Raw genomic sequence first — 14,879 nt, 5'->3', positions numbered from 1 at the left:
TCTTCAGGTGTTTATCTTTCTTTCTCTCTCCCTCTTTTGTTTAAAAAGTTTTACTTATTTATTATTGGACAGAGACACAGAAATCGAGAGAGGAGGGGGAGAGAGAGGAAGAGAGAGAGAGAGAGAGACACCTGCAGCCCTGCTTCATCATTCATGAAACATTCCCTCTACAGGTGGGGACCAGAGGCTTGAACCTGAGTCCTTGTGCACTTTAATGTGAACCACCACCTGGCCCCCTCTCTATCTCCCTCTCCTCTCTTAATTTCTCTCTGTCCTGGGAGTCGGGCTGTAGCGCAGTGGGTTAAGCGCGGATGGCACAAAGCACAAGGACCGGCATAAGGATCCCGGTTCGAACCCCGGCTCCCCACCTGCAGGGGAGTCGCTTCACAGCTCTGCAGGTGTCTATCTTTCTCTCCTCCTCTCTCCATTTCTCTCTGTCCTATCCAACAATGACAACAACAATAATTAACTACAACAATAAAAAAAAAACAAGGGCAACAAAAGGGAATAAATAAATAAAATTAAATTAAATTAAAAAATTTCTCTCTGTCCTATCCAATAAAATGGGGAAAAAATGGCCTCCAGGAGCAGTGGATCCATAGTGCAGGCACTGAGTCCCAGCGATAACCCTGGAGGCAAAAAAAAAAAAAGAAAAGAAAGAACATTAAAAAAAAATTCAACACAAGTAAAACCAAAGGGATTCAAATTTGCATTCACAATGGAATTGATGGAACTTCTCCCAGGTATAAGGAAGGAGCCTCAGCTACTTTCCTTTTCTAAAGTATTTATTAATAGGGGTGGGGAAGGGCATCACTGTGGCACATACAGTGCTGGAGAATCAAGCTTGGGGCTTCATGCTCCCAAGCCCAATGCTCTAGCCGTGTGCCACCTCCCAGACTGCACATTTTTTGTTGTTGCTAGAGTTTCACTGCTCAAGGCTGACTTTTTTTTTTTTGCCTCCAGGGTTATTGCTGGGGCTCAGTGCCTGCACTATGAATCAATCCACTGCTCCTGGAGGTTATTTTTTCCCTTTTGTTGCCCTCGTTGCTTATTGTTGTTGTTGTTGTTGTTATTGCTGCCATTGTTATTGGACAGGACAGAGAGAAGTCGAGAGAGGAGGGGGAAGACAGGGGAAGAGAAAGGCAGACACCTGCAGACCTGCTTCACCGCTTGTGAAGTAACTCCCCTGCAGGTGGGGAACCGGAGGCTCGAACTGGGTTCCTTACACGGGTCTTTGCACTTTGCCATGTGCGCTTAATCCATCATCGCTACAGCCCGACCTCCAAGGCTGACTTTTTTAGAGAAGGGGGCAGGGAAGGAAGTTCCCCCAGTTCAGTGAAGGTTGGGCGCAAACTGGCTCACAGTCATGACAGAGCAGGCACCCTTCCAGGTGAACTATCTTGCCAGCCCACCTCAGCTACTTTCCTCTTCAACCTCCATGCTCAGTCTCAACACCCTGCCTTTGCTGACAACCATATCCCACAGCTGAAAGGCATCCTTGGCCAAGTTCTCCCCTTCAGCTGACAATTCAGGACTAATTCCAACCCTGCAGCTACTTCAAAGACCAACTTAAGATCACCTCCCCTATTTTCTTTTCTTTCTCTTTTATTTTTTTAGATATTTATTTATTCACTTTTGTTGCTTAATTGTTGTAGTTATTATTGTTGTTATTGATGTCATTGTTGTTGGATAGGACAGAGAGAAATGGAGAGGAGGGGAAGACAGAGAGGGGGAGAGAAAGATAGACACCTGCAGACCTGCTTCACTGCCTGTGAAGTGACTCCCCTGCAGGGGGGGGGGCTGGAACCAGGATCCTTGCACTTTGCGTCACCTACACTTAACCCACTGTGCTACAGCCGGGACTCCCACCTCCCGTTTTCTAAAGCTGACCTCTACCCAAAAGCTTTTTCATATATAACCTAGAATACTCCCCAGCCCCCACATTTACTTCTGTGTTGCCTTGGCATTGCTTTGTTTATTTATTTGCTTTCTGTTTTTTAAAAGGACATCTTAGAGCTTGTTTGATCCATGAGTTGCAGCAAGAACTGTAGAGCAAGTTGCTAGAAGCCCCAGTTTCTTCCTAAAGGGCCAGCAGGCAGCAGACTGTAAACATAGCCCTCTTAATCTCTTTCCCCCACCACAAAATGATCACAAGTCTGGACTCACAGTTAGTTCACAGGAAACAGTCAGCTTAGAGTGACCATGAGAGAACAAATGAAGAGCCCCAGCCCCACCCACTCAGGCAGATTTTAGGAGGCATGGGTGGGCACAACCCAGATTCAGGACTGCTGAAAGAACCTGAAGTCTCTCATCAACCCACCTTCTGAGGAATCCTAGGGGAGCTCACCAGAACTTAATTAGTCCTTTTCCTGCTGCTATTTTAATTATTTCTTTTTTAAAAAAATTTTTTATGTTTATTTTTTTCCTTTTGTTGCCCTTGTTTTTTATTGTTGTTGTTATTCATGTCATTGTTAGAACAGAGAGAAATGGAGAGAGGAGGGGAATACAGAGAGGGAATACAGAGAAAGATAGACACCAGCAGACCCGCGGAAAAGCGACTATCCTGCAGGTGGGGAGCGGGGGCTCGAACCAGGATTCTTATGCCGGTCCTTGCACTTCTCTCTCGCTACGTGTGATTAACCCAATGCGCTACCGCCCCACTCCCTTTATTATTTCTTAAACCACTGCAGGTAAATGACCTTGGGAAAGCCCTCCCCCCCTTCCGTCTTTATCCACAGCATGCCAGAACTAAAAGGGTCCCAGTAAGTCACCTACACCAAGTTCTACAAAGAGAGCCCCCACCCCAACTCACCCCAGCTCCAGGAACCAGTCTGAAAGCAATCTGCTCAAGGTCACCTGGGCCCACATCATAACTCCATGGAGAATTCAGCCCCCCACCCCCCAAAATACCTAGCCTAGGCTCTATCAACCCCCCTGCCGCCGCCCCCGCGTGGAGGGATGAGGTCATCAGGTTCAGTTCTGCACCTCTAGGAATGTGGGCCATCCTGGGAAGATATGGGTGGATTCTCCCACAATAACAGAGCCCCCCCACACCCCCATTCTGCCGAATTCTCACTCCCTCAGATCATCAGGTACCGCCTCTGTTGGGGACCCCTTACCTTGTGGGGGAGGTGGGGAGAGGGTCCACCATCCTTCCCCTACCCTATTTCTGGATTCACCAGATAAGGGGAACTAGGAACCCTCTGCAGTCCCTCCCTCCTCCCCCACCCCTCAGGACTTTGGGGGATACCCGAAACTGCTGCACCCTGCACCCTCTGGGGAAAACCAGAAACGCACCTCCCGCCCTGGTGTAAGAGGCCTCCCCTCTCCCACCCCCTCCCACCCCGCCCCCCTTGGTTGGAATGTGACCCGCGGAGGGATCCCGCAGCACGCTGGGAAGGGCTGCGTTCCAGCTTGGTGGCTGTACTGAAAGGGGGAGATGCGGCAGCCACCATGGGGACCGCGGGTGGGGGGGAGGAAGGCCAAGAGGCAGTGGAGCAACAGCGCGGGCGGGGGCGGGGAGGGAGCCCAAAGAACCAGTCCGACTCCCGATCACGCCAGATGGAGGCGGCCCCGAGCCTCCAGCCCCAGGTTTCCTGCTTCTCCCCTCCACCTTTGTTTCCCCTCCCTCCTGCAAACTTTCAGCCTGTTTGGAGGACGAGAGAGAAAAAAGAGAGAGAAGGGAAAACACACCTTAGGATCTGTTTCTGAGCTTGAGTGTGTAACTCTGCTTGGTTGTGCAGTTTTGAACCAGTGTGCCCATCTGTGAGTCTTTGACGCTCTGCAACTGTACCTACATGTCTGGTGTGTGTATGCGGTTGTGTCTGAACCTGCGCCTGTGATGTAGTTCGTGTGGCTACGCAGACCGTATGCATAGGTAGATGTACCTGTCTCGAGATCTCTGCGTCCTACAGCGATGGCGCGAGCGTGTGGGTGTGATCGTGTGTGATTTTGTGTCTGCATGTCCGCGCACGGAAGTGGATATTGTGTACATAAATTGTGGACATGGTCTTGTGCCCGCCCGTGGTTTTCGTGTGTTTATCTGTGTGCATGAGGGGTGGGGTCTGTGCAGGCAATACCCGGCCCCCCACGCTCACACCCACCAGGCCCCGGGAGGGGGCAGCAGCGGTGGCGGCGGCTGCGGCAGGAGAGACCCTCCTCCCTGCCTGCCCCGCCCCCACCCCAGCCCCTACCTGCCGGCCGCTTCGCTGACCGCCCGAACCGCCAGAAGCTGCGGACCCGGGGACCGCTGGGGGCCTTCCTCTTGTGGTGTGAGTTGCCCATAGCGGGCGCGGGAACCCGAGCACAGCCCGGCCGCCGGGCCCGCAGCCCCGGGAGGGAGGCAGCGAGACTCGCTAGTGGCCACCGCAAGCGCCCCCAGCCTCAGATAAGCCACGCCCCCGGGAGCTGTGGCCAATGGCCAGGCCAGGAGGGGCCACAGAGGGGCGGGGCATTGAGCACGTCTCGTAGGCTCCGCCCCTTCCAGGACCTGGGAGACCTGCGGAGCAGCCCCGCCCTGAGCGCCTGGGAAAGGTTGGGCAAGTCCAGGTGGGGCAGGAGGGTGAATAGCTCGCCCAGCCCAGCGGCCGCCTCTTTGAAGACCGCAGTGGATCCGAGAGAAATAGGGGTCGGGCTCCAGACAGGCGGGGTCCAGAGCCCGCCACTGGCTGCTAGTGCCCACCAACCAACCCACCCCATGAATGTCACGTGTCTGTGTATAGCTCTTGTTTCTATGTCTGGCTAAACAAATGTGTCAATCTGACTACTTCTGTAGTAACAGTGCTTAGATTAGCAGCACCCTTTTATATATCGATTAGTAGATGCTAGGCACTATGATGACCACACTCTTACTTCATCTCAAACAAAACAATTTTATAAGGTAGAGAGTCCTTTTGTCGTCCCCATTTTACAGATGGGAAAACTCAGGTTCTATGACTTCAGACTGGCTTAAAGTCAAACAGCACTAAGCTAGTACTCAAACTCATACTGCCTCTAACAGCCAATTCTCCGTGCTATCACCCCTCTGCTTTATGCCTCTGCCTGACCTTAAAGAGGGACATATAACTGAATATTTGTAATGTGTATGCTCTATCTTATACACCACCACTAGGTCCCCTGTAACTGGGTATTTGTAATTGTGTGCTTCAATGTAGTGATGGAGCTAGGTAGCTGTGTATGTATGTATCTGTGACCCTGAACATGTGGGTTCCTCTTTATGTAATCTGTGTGTGATTGTGTGCCTGTATCCATATAAGTGTTAACATGTGTCTGGTTATGTACTTTATTTTTATCTGTGTAATTATGACTCTCAAGATGGCTAAACACCACTGATTTTTGTGTATTTAAGTATGTAACAGTCTGCCTGTGCAAATTTAAGTGTACATGTTTATCTACAGGACTGTGTAATTGTATATGTTTTGTATATTAGTATGACTGTGCAATTGTTGAGAGTATCCTCATACCTACATTTGAGGTGTGGCTGTATATAAGGAATGGAGTATAGAAGTAAATGTGAAATCATCCATGTCTGTGTACATCTGTAGAGCTAACTGTCCCTCACTCATTTTTTTTTTTTTTTTTTTTTTACCAGAGCACTGCTCAGCTCTGGTTTATGGTGGTGCAGGGGACTGAACCTGGGACTTTGGAGCCTCGGGCATGAGATTCTCTTTGCATAACCATTATGCTATTCTACCCCTGCCCTCTGTCACTCATTTTTTTAAAAATAGTTTTGTTTTATTCTGAGAGAGATACAGAGAGAAAGAAACAGAAACATCAGAGCACTGCTCAACTCTGGTTTATGATGGTGCTGGGGATTGAACCTGGGACCTCAAAGCCTCAGGCATGAGAGTCTTTTGCATTATCCTGTCTCCCCAGTCCCACTCATTTCCTCATATACAAATCTTGTTCAAAATCCATGACATATGTTACCTTTTCTGAAAGCATCCAGGCTTTCAAGCTGCCCCACTATATCCTCTGTATCCTTACAAGAACCCTTATTCCCAGGGACCGTCCCCTGGGAAGTGACTATCACCATCTCTTTAACTAGGGGAAGCCTGGTGTAGCTGAGAGCACACTGAGTTGTGGGTGCTGAGCTGTTGGTTCTCCATACAGTGCATCCTTTCTGCCACTTGGGCAAGTCCGTCCATTACACCAAGATGCCTTTATGCGCGGGACACTCTGTTCCCTCACCCAAAAAATGACAGAGTAAAAGCTGATCTCCATCCTCCAAGAGTCTGAAGTTGACAACAGTGCAGTTCCTGAGGGATTCATCCCTCTAGAAAATACTCAGCAGACACACACTGTGTATCAAATTGTGTCCCTGTTTTGCACAAAGAGTAAGGTCCTACTGTCAAATCGAGAAGAGAACTCAGAACTCTGCTACCCAATTTCCTTGACTTGCTGATGAGGAAATGTGAGGTCTATAAAGGAGAAAAGTGACAAGAGAAGCAGAGAGAACATTCAAGGAGAAAGTCCATATCCCTTGGTTTGAATTGAGCTAGGACAGGTATGAAAAATCCAGAAGGGCATCCAGGCACATCTGCAGAGCACAGAACTTGCAGGTATGAATTCCTAGCTTCAGTCTCTAGCACTGCATATACCAGATGGTCTTTTTTTTTTCTTTTCTTTTTCACCCATTCATAAATAAATGCATAGGAGGTTGGGTAGTGGGTAAAGCATCAGACTTTCAAGCATGAGGTCCTGAATTTGATCCCTGCCATCACATATACCAGAGTGATGCTCTGGTTCTCTCTCTTCCACCTCCTTGTACTTATTAATGAATAAATATATCCATAAGAAATAAGGCCAGAAAGATGTCACATATAGCAGGTATCTTGGCCTTTGCATGAAGCCTTCTGCAGCTGCCCTATTAGTTTAGCCTCATCGCCTACTATATGCCTCACTTCTCCAGGTACACATGGCCACAGGTGCTCTTCTCTCTCCTTTTGCCTGGGAAACTCCTTGTCTTCACAGTCTACTCTACAAGGTCTTCTTCAAACAACAGTCTCCCATCTCATTCCCCATGCACCCTCAGAGCTCCCCATCACTTTGCAGACACCACCCTAGCACTTGTCTCAGGACAACAGTTTGTTTTTGTATGTCCCTGTCCAACTAGAAAACAGATTCCTCAAGGGCAGTGATTGTCTCACTCTTTTCACTAATTGCAGGTTCAGCATCATTCCTAGCACACAGGTGTGCCCTACAGGGGGAAGAGAAACTGGTGGGGATGATGCGACTTACATATAGCAAGCATGGCAGTAAAGATGACACTGTGGGGGAGTCGGGCAGTAGTGCCGCGAGTTAAGCACACGTGGTGTAAAGTGCAAGGACCAGAGTAAGGATCCCGGTTGGAGCCCCTGGCTTCCCACCTGCAGGGGAGTCGCTTCACAGGCGGTGAAGCAGGTCTGCAGGTGTCTATCCTTCTCTCCCCCTCTCTGTCTTTCCTTCCTCTCTCCATTTCTCTCTGTCCTAACAACGACACCATCAATAACAACAATAACTACAATAACAATGTAAAACAACAAGGGCAACAAAAGGGAAAATAAATAAATATAAAATAAAAAAATTAAAGAGATGACACTGTGGGGCAGGGGTAGATAGCATAATGGTTATGCAAAGAGACTCTCGTGCCTGAAAATCCAGAGTCAATGCCCCACACCACCATAAGCCAGAGCTGAGCAGTGCTCTAGTAAAAAAAAAAAAAAAAAGACACTGTGGAGGTGAAAGGGGACAGGCTGGAGAGGCATGGGCAGTTTTCCATTCTTTCACTGCAATGCAATGGCTATGGAAGAGTACTGCCAAGAGCATGAGAGGGCCTAGGTAGGACTGGTAGAAAAGAGAAGGAATGGACCAGAATTCCTGAAACCATAAGATAGGGCTTAAGTGCCTCCTGAGCCTCTTGCAGAATAGCAACAGTGACTTCCCCTGGCTAGAAGCTTGGAGGAGAAAGGATACTTAACAGACAAGAGGCCCTTCTTGGAATAGAACCCCCTAGATTCAGGGTTTACACTCTTTGGGAGCTGAGTAGTTTGTCTCCATTAAGCACAGAGCTGGGCACCCTGTGAGTAAACTGAAGACTTTGGTGAACCAACCCCCAAAGACAGGAGAGCACTGGTGTATTTGGTGCACCAAAGTAAGACTCTGGGGTGAGGGGTGGGGGAGTTACAGGTCCTGGAACTTGATGTCAGAGGACCTAGAGGGGGTTGAACTGTTATGTGGACAACAGAAACATCGTGGTCTGAGACACAGTGGATAAGGCATTAGACTCTTAAATATGAGGTCCTAAGTTCAATCCCTGGCAGCATATGTACCAGAGTGATGTCTGGTTTTTCTCTCTCCTATCTTTCTCGTAAAAAAATAAATAAAATTTAAAAAAACTTTAAAAAAAAAGAAAAAAGAAAGGGGTGGGAGAGATAGCATAATGGTTATTCGAACAGACTCTCACGCCTGAGGATCCTAAATCCCAGGTTCAATCCCCCGTACCACCAGAAACCAGAGCTGAGCAGTGCTCTGGTGTTTCTCTATGTCTCTCTCTCTCTCTCTGAATTTCCCTCACAAATAAAATAAATAAAATTAAATTTAAAAAAAGAAAGAAAACTAAGAAATGTTATACATATACAAACTACTGTATTTTACTTTCTGTTACTATATTTTATTGTTGACTGTAAACCATTAATCCCCCCAATTAAAAAAAAAAGATAGGAGAGCAATGTGTATGCTGTACCCAGTAGAGTGCTTGTGTTATATGTGCAAGGACCTGGATCTAAGCTTCTGGTCCCTACCTGCATGGACAAAGCTTCACGAGTGGTGAAACAGGTCTGCATGTATCTGTTTCTTCTTCCCTCCTGGTTTTTCTCTGTCTCTATCCAATAAATAAATAAAGTATTAAAAAAAATAAGTGGAATAATGGGATGGGCGGAGGCTGGGAGAGTGGTGCAATGGGTAAAGTGTTGAACTCTCAAATATGACGTCCTGAGTTCAATCCCTGGCACTGTATGTGCTAGAGTAATACTCTGGTTCTTGCTCTAGTTAGTTAATTTAAATAATAATAATTCCATTCCCCTCTCCAAGGAAGCTGCTGTCACTGACTCCCTTCCTCAAGTCAGCGGGGGGGGGGGGGGGGGGAGGCGGGGGGGGGGTGGCCTGGAAGCCTGCAAGTGGACGTGGAGATGGTATACCTGCTAGTCCCACCTACCTCATGCCCTAACAATGCACAATGCCTCTTCTCATTAGTTTTCTCCTGCATGTGACAGGCCAGGAGCTGTTGAGAAGGCTCTGAGGCTTGGGAAGAGGGGAGTTTCCAAGGGGCAGAGATGGGTGAATGGAATTTCTCCCCCATCCTCTGCCCATAAGGCTTGGCCACCCCAGTTGTGCAGACCTTGCTGGCAGCTCTGCTTTGGGGGCAGGACTAGATAAGAACAGTCAGGGGAGGGCCCCTCCCAACCTGAGGGAATTTCCAGAACACTGGGATGTGTGCCACATTGAGGATTCAGAGCCTCCAGGAGGAAGGAGGAGAAGGAGAGGCCTATGGTAGGGAGGGGAGGGAGACCTTCTTGCTCTCAGCTTCCTGCTCATCTCTCTCCACCCCTGTGGAGGCACTTTTCTGGGGTGGGACTTTCCATTTGAACAAAAGATTAAGGAGTATGAGGTCAGCAAGCAGGTCTGGACTCCTGTTCCACCTCTAACACTGGCTGATGGGGGATGTATGACCTTCAACAAGTCACTTTCTCCTCTGGGCCTCAACTGCCTTTCTGTCTGTGCTATGAAAGTTCCCTGTGACTGAATGTTTAGGATCCAGAGATGCCCATGCTCTGGGAGTGCCTAACACCCAAAGCCCCTAAGTGCCAGGCTCTGTGCTGGGAAGCACAGGAGGAAAAGACAGAGCAGTAGGGGAAGATAGCATAATTTTTATGCAAAGAAACTCATGGGGGGGGTAGATAGCATATTGGTTATGCAAAGAGATTCATACCCCTGAGGCTCTGGAAGTCCAGATCCAGTCCCCTGCACCACCATAAACCAGAACTGAAGTAGTGCTCTGGTAAAAAAAAAAAAAAAAAAAAGGTGGAGGGGACACAATCCAGACCCCACCCTCAGGGTATTTGGTGTGGCAATCACTCTGCCCACAGAACCCCAGCCAGACAGCCAGTTACAGTTCCTAACAGCGCCTTGTCTGATGCCAGGGTTATACATCCCTCAGGCCCAGCATCAGCATCTTCTCTCCATTTTAGTTCACTTGTCACCTCTTCGGGAAAGCCTCCCCTGATGTCTTCTGGGATCACTAATCTATACATTCACTTTTGTCATAGTTATTTATTTTTTAAAAAATATTTATTTATTTATTCCCTTTTGTTGCCCTTGTTTTTCATTGTTGTTGGATAGGACAGAGAGAAATGGAGAGAGGAGGGGAAGACAGAGGGGGAGAGAAAGATAGACACCTGCAGACCTGCTTCACCACCTGTGAAGCAACTCCTTGCAGGTGGGGAGCCTGGGGCTCGAACCGGGATCCTTACACTGGCCCTTGTGCTTTGTGCCACGTGCGCTTAACCTGCTGCGCTACCGCCCAACTCCCTTGTCATAGTTATTTTTTAATTTGACACCAAGGTCATGATGACTCCACCATTCCTGGTAGCCATTGTTTTCTTCTGTTTTTCTGATAGAGACAGAGAGAAATAGAGAGGGGAAGAAAGAGAGACACCTATAGCATTGCTCCACTGCTCGTGAAGCTTCCTCTTACAGGTGCTGACAATGGGCCTGAACCTGGGTCTTCACACATAGTAATGTGTGTTTTATCACATGCACCACCACCTGACCCTTGTCATACTCCTTGACCCTTAATTACTTGTTTTGTTTTTGCCTCCAGGGTTGTCGCTGGGGCTCGGTGCCAGCACTACAAATCCACTACTCCTGGCAGCCATTTTTCATTTTTATTGGATAGGACTGAGAGAAATTGAGAGGGGAGTGGGAGATAGAGAGGGAGAGAAACAAAGAGAGATTCCTGTAGACTTGTTTCACCTCTTGTGAAGTAACCCCCCCTGCCCCTGTCCCCGCAGGTCCTGGATCCTGGTGCAGGTCCCTGCACTTCATACGATGTGCGTTTAAACTGGTGCACCACTGCCGGACCTCCTAAATGATTTGTTTAATGTGTGCTTCCCCCTGACTCAAATTGTGGGGCTCACAAGGATAGGGGTCTTGTCTCTCATTCATCCCCAAAACACTGACACATAGTAGGTACATATCATCAAATGTAAAACTCACTATTTGTTGAATAAATTGGTGAGGCTCCCTCTCCCATTTAGACCCATGGTACAAAATGCCTGGAAGAGGTGGACCCAGACTCCTCCCCTAAGATTGTACCCTAGTGGGCCCAGAGCAGGTGCAATGGATAAAGCAGTGAACTCGCAAGCTGGCAGAATAGTTCACTTGGGTAGTATACTGCTTTGACACATGTGTAACCCACGCTCAAGCCCAGCTTCAATGTTGTGGACCCATTCTCTCCCTCTCCCTCTCTCTGCTTCTCCATCTCTATCTATTAAAATATATATATATATATACTGGACTTTCAAGCTTGAGATCCTGAATTCAATGCCAGAGTGATGCTCTGGTTCTTTCTCCATTATTAGTAAGTATATAAATCTTTCATATATTTATTTATCTTATTTGATAGAACAGAGAGTTATTGACGAGGAGAGAGAGAAACAAGACACCTGTAGCCCAACTTCACTGTTTTTTTTTTGAGGCCTGACTCAGACTGCGAGTGGCGTGATCATCCTGGTCAGCAGTCTAACACGTGCTCGAAGGTGGTCATCACCGAAGGGCAGCCCTCTCCGCCACCACCCGCCACCGCCACCCACCACAGACCCGCACACTCACCACTCACCACCAGCCGCAGAAAAAAACAACTTCATTGTTCTTGAAGCTTTCTCCCTGCAGGTGGGGACCAGGGCCTTGAACCCCAGTCTTTGTGCACTTTAGCAGGTTAGCCATTACTCAGCCCCTAAATAAATCTTTATAAATAAATAAATAAAGACTGCACCCCATACCAAAAGAACCCAGCCCCCATTACATTGTTCCAGTCCCAAGATAAGACACTGAGCTGCCCCTAACCAAGAAATTATCCAGAAAGAAAGGAATATGATATCCAACTTGAAATCTTTTTTTTTTTTTTGCCTTCAGGGTTATTGCTGGGGCTCAGTGCCTACACTACAAATCCACTGCTCCTAAAGGCCATTTTTCTCCATTTTGTTGCCCTTGTTATTGTTGCCATTGATGTTGTTGTTGGATAGGACAGAGAGGGGGAGAAAGACACCTGCAAACCTGCTTCATCGCTTGTGAAGCGACCCCCCCTGCAGATGGGGAGCGGGGGCTCAAACAGGGATCCTTAAGCCAGTCCTTGCGCTTTGTGCCATGTGTGCTTAACCCACTGCACTACCACCCGACCCCCACTCCAAATCTTTTAAGTCCCCTGCTCCAGAATCAAGGGAAATTAATTTCCCTCAAGAAAATCACAGAGATGATGACACTAGAGCCAGGCCTCCAGGATAAACTGGATGGAAAAGTTAAGGTAGGGCTAGGGAGATAGCTCAGGCTGTTAGAGTACCAACTTGCATGTCTGAGGCCCCAGAGGTCCCAGGTTCAATCCCCAGCACTACCTTATGCCAGAGCTGAGCAGTTCTCTGGTCCTCTTTCTCTCCCTCCCTTCTTCCCTTTCTCATTATCTCTCATAATAAACACTTTTTTGGGTGGTCGGGCAAGTAGGGCAGCAGGCTAAAGGCACATGTCACGAAGTACAAGGACCAGCTTAAGGATCCTGGTTCAAGCCCCTGGCTCCCCACCTACAGGGGAGTCACTTCACAAGCAGTGAAGCAGGTCTGCAGGTGTGTTTTCCTCTCCCCCTCTGTCTTTTCTCTCTCCATTTCTCTCTGTCCTATCCAACAACAACATCAATAACAGCAACAATAATAACCATAACAATGATTAAACAAGAGCAACAAAAGGGAAAAAAATAACCTCCAGGAGCAGTAGATGGCTGGTTCAGGCACCGAGCCCCAGCAATAATCCTAGAGGCAAAAACAAACAAACAAACAAACAAACAAACACCTTTTCTTTTTCCCTCCAGAGCACTGCTCAGCTCTGGCTTTTATGGTGGTGCTGGGAATTAAATCTGGTACTCTGAAGCCTTAGGCATGGAAATATTTTTGTATCACCATTATGCTATCTTGCATCACAAACAGATCTTTATTTTAAAAAGAAAGAATTTGATCCAGGAAGTGATGCAGTGAGTAAAGTGTTGTGTTCTCAAGCACTCTCAGCACTGCATATGCCAAAATGATGCTCTGGTTCTTGTTTAACTAATTAATTAATTATTTTTATTGCCACCAGGGTTATCGCTGGGGCTTGATGCCAGCACTATGAATCCACTGCTCCCAGTGGTTAATTTTTCCTTTTTTCTTTTTCTTTCTAATTTGTATTAGATAGGACAGAGAGAAATTCAGAGAGGACAGGGAGATAGAGAGAAAGAGAGAGGCTGTAGCAAAGTGGGTTAAGCGCACGTGGTGTGAAACTCAAAGGATCCCGGTTGGAGCCCTCAGTTCCCCACCTGCAGGGGGGGTCACTTCACAAGCAGTGAAGCAGGTCTGCAGGTGTTTATCTTTCTCTCCCCATCTTTGTCTTCCCCTCCTTTCTCCATTTCTCTCTGTCCTATCCAGCAACAACAACATCAATAACAACAATAATAATAACCACAACAATGATAAAAACCAGGGCAACAATAAAAAAGGAAAATAAATGAATAAAATATTTTTTAAAAAAAAAGAAGAAGAAAGAAAGAAAGAAAGAAAGAAAGAAAGAAAGAAAGAAAGAAAGAAAAAGAGAGGGGCCGGGTGGTTGAGCACACATGTTACAATGCGCAAGGACCCAGGTTCAAGTCCCCGGTCCCCACCTGCAGGGGAAAAGCTTCACAAGTGATGAAGCAATGCTGCAGGTGTCTCTCTGTCTCTCTCCCTCTCAACCCCCCACTTCCCTCTTAATTTCTGGTTGTCTCTATCCAATAAATAATTATAACAAAAAAATTAATTTTAAAAAGAGAGAGAAAGAGAAAAGAGAGAGAAGACAGATACCTGTAGACCTGGTTTACCAATTTTGAAGAGTCCCCCCTGCAGATGGCTGGGGGGGGTGGGGCTGGGGCCAAACCCAGGTCCTTGCAGTTGGTGATATGCACACTTAGCCAGGTGCTCCACCGCCCAGCCCCTACTCTGATTCTTTTTCTCTTTCATTAATAGAGAAATAAAAAAAAAAAAAAAAAAAAAAAACAGAAAACAAAACCGGAAGGCACCTGCAGGTAGGTGGTTCAGCAGGTAAAGCACAGAACTTGCATGGATGAAACTTTGGGTTCAATTCCGGGCACCAAATATGCCAGAGTGGAGCGGGGCTTTATTCTTTCTCTCTTCTGTGAAATCAACATAGAGACAGGAGGCAGGAGAGTACAGTGGCTTGTGCAACAAATTTTCATGCCTGTGGTTTGGAGGCCCCAAACCATAAGCCAGAGCTAAGGAGCATTCTGGTTACAAAAAAATAATAATACACTTACAAATAAATCTACAGAGAGGAGGGGAGAATACAGCCTAGGTAGGGAGAACAGTGCATGCAATAGCACAGAATGGAAATACATGAAGTGTTTATCAAAAGGCAAATAGATACCAACCTGACCTCAGAGAGGCAAAGAGCCCAGTACTCAAGGTGACTCCATATTCTCACTTTGCTTTAGAGCTGCACAGTCTCTTCCTCAGTGGGGATAGATGGCAGCACTGACAGTGTACTCCTCACCCACTTTCCTACAGTAGCCACTGGGTTCCCCATCCTCTCTATGTCCTGTCCATATATCC

General features: G+C 47.5%; 1 protein-coding gene and 1 non-coding gene across 5 annotated transcripts in view; both read right to left on the bottom strand.

Annotated features, from left to right (window-relative positions):
* Positions 1-14,879, bottom strand: part of NHSL3 (NHS like 3) — a 52,970-nt gene that overhangs the window by 29,739 nt on the left and 8,352 nt on the right. For 2 of the 4 annotated variants that reach the window (XM_060205798.1, XM_016188208.2), the window contains exon 1: positions 4,194-4,380. The exons of the other annotated variants lie outside the window; for them this stretch is intronic. In XM_060205798.1, the coding sequence (XP_060061781.1) occupies positions 4,194-4,284 (91 nt within the window). In that variant the 5' untranslated portion in view covers positions 4,285-4,380. Of the gene's footprint in view, positions 1-4,193; positions 4,381-14,879 lie in introns of those variants that run through there. 4 annotated transcript variants of the gene reach the window in all.
* Positions 11,740-11,809, bottom strand: LOC132532564 (small nucleolar RNA SNORD104). The gene has a single exon (XR_009544504.1). It is a non-coding gene; the product is annotated as a small nucleolar RNA SNORD104 (small nucleolar RNA).

Source organism: Erinaceus europaeus, chromosome 13, assembly GCF_950295315.1.
Source record: "Erinaceus europaeus chromosome 13, mEriEur2.1, whole genome shotgun sequence".
Classification (NCBI taxonomy): domain Eukaryota; kingdom Metazoa; phylum Chordata; class Mammalia; order Eulipotyphla; family Erinaceidae; genus Erinaceus; species Erinaceus europaeus.
Note: the sequence above shows the minus strand (reverse complement) of the source record. Positions and strands in the feature narration are given on the sequence as shown.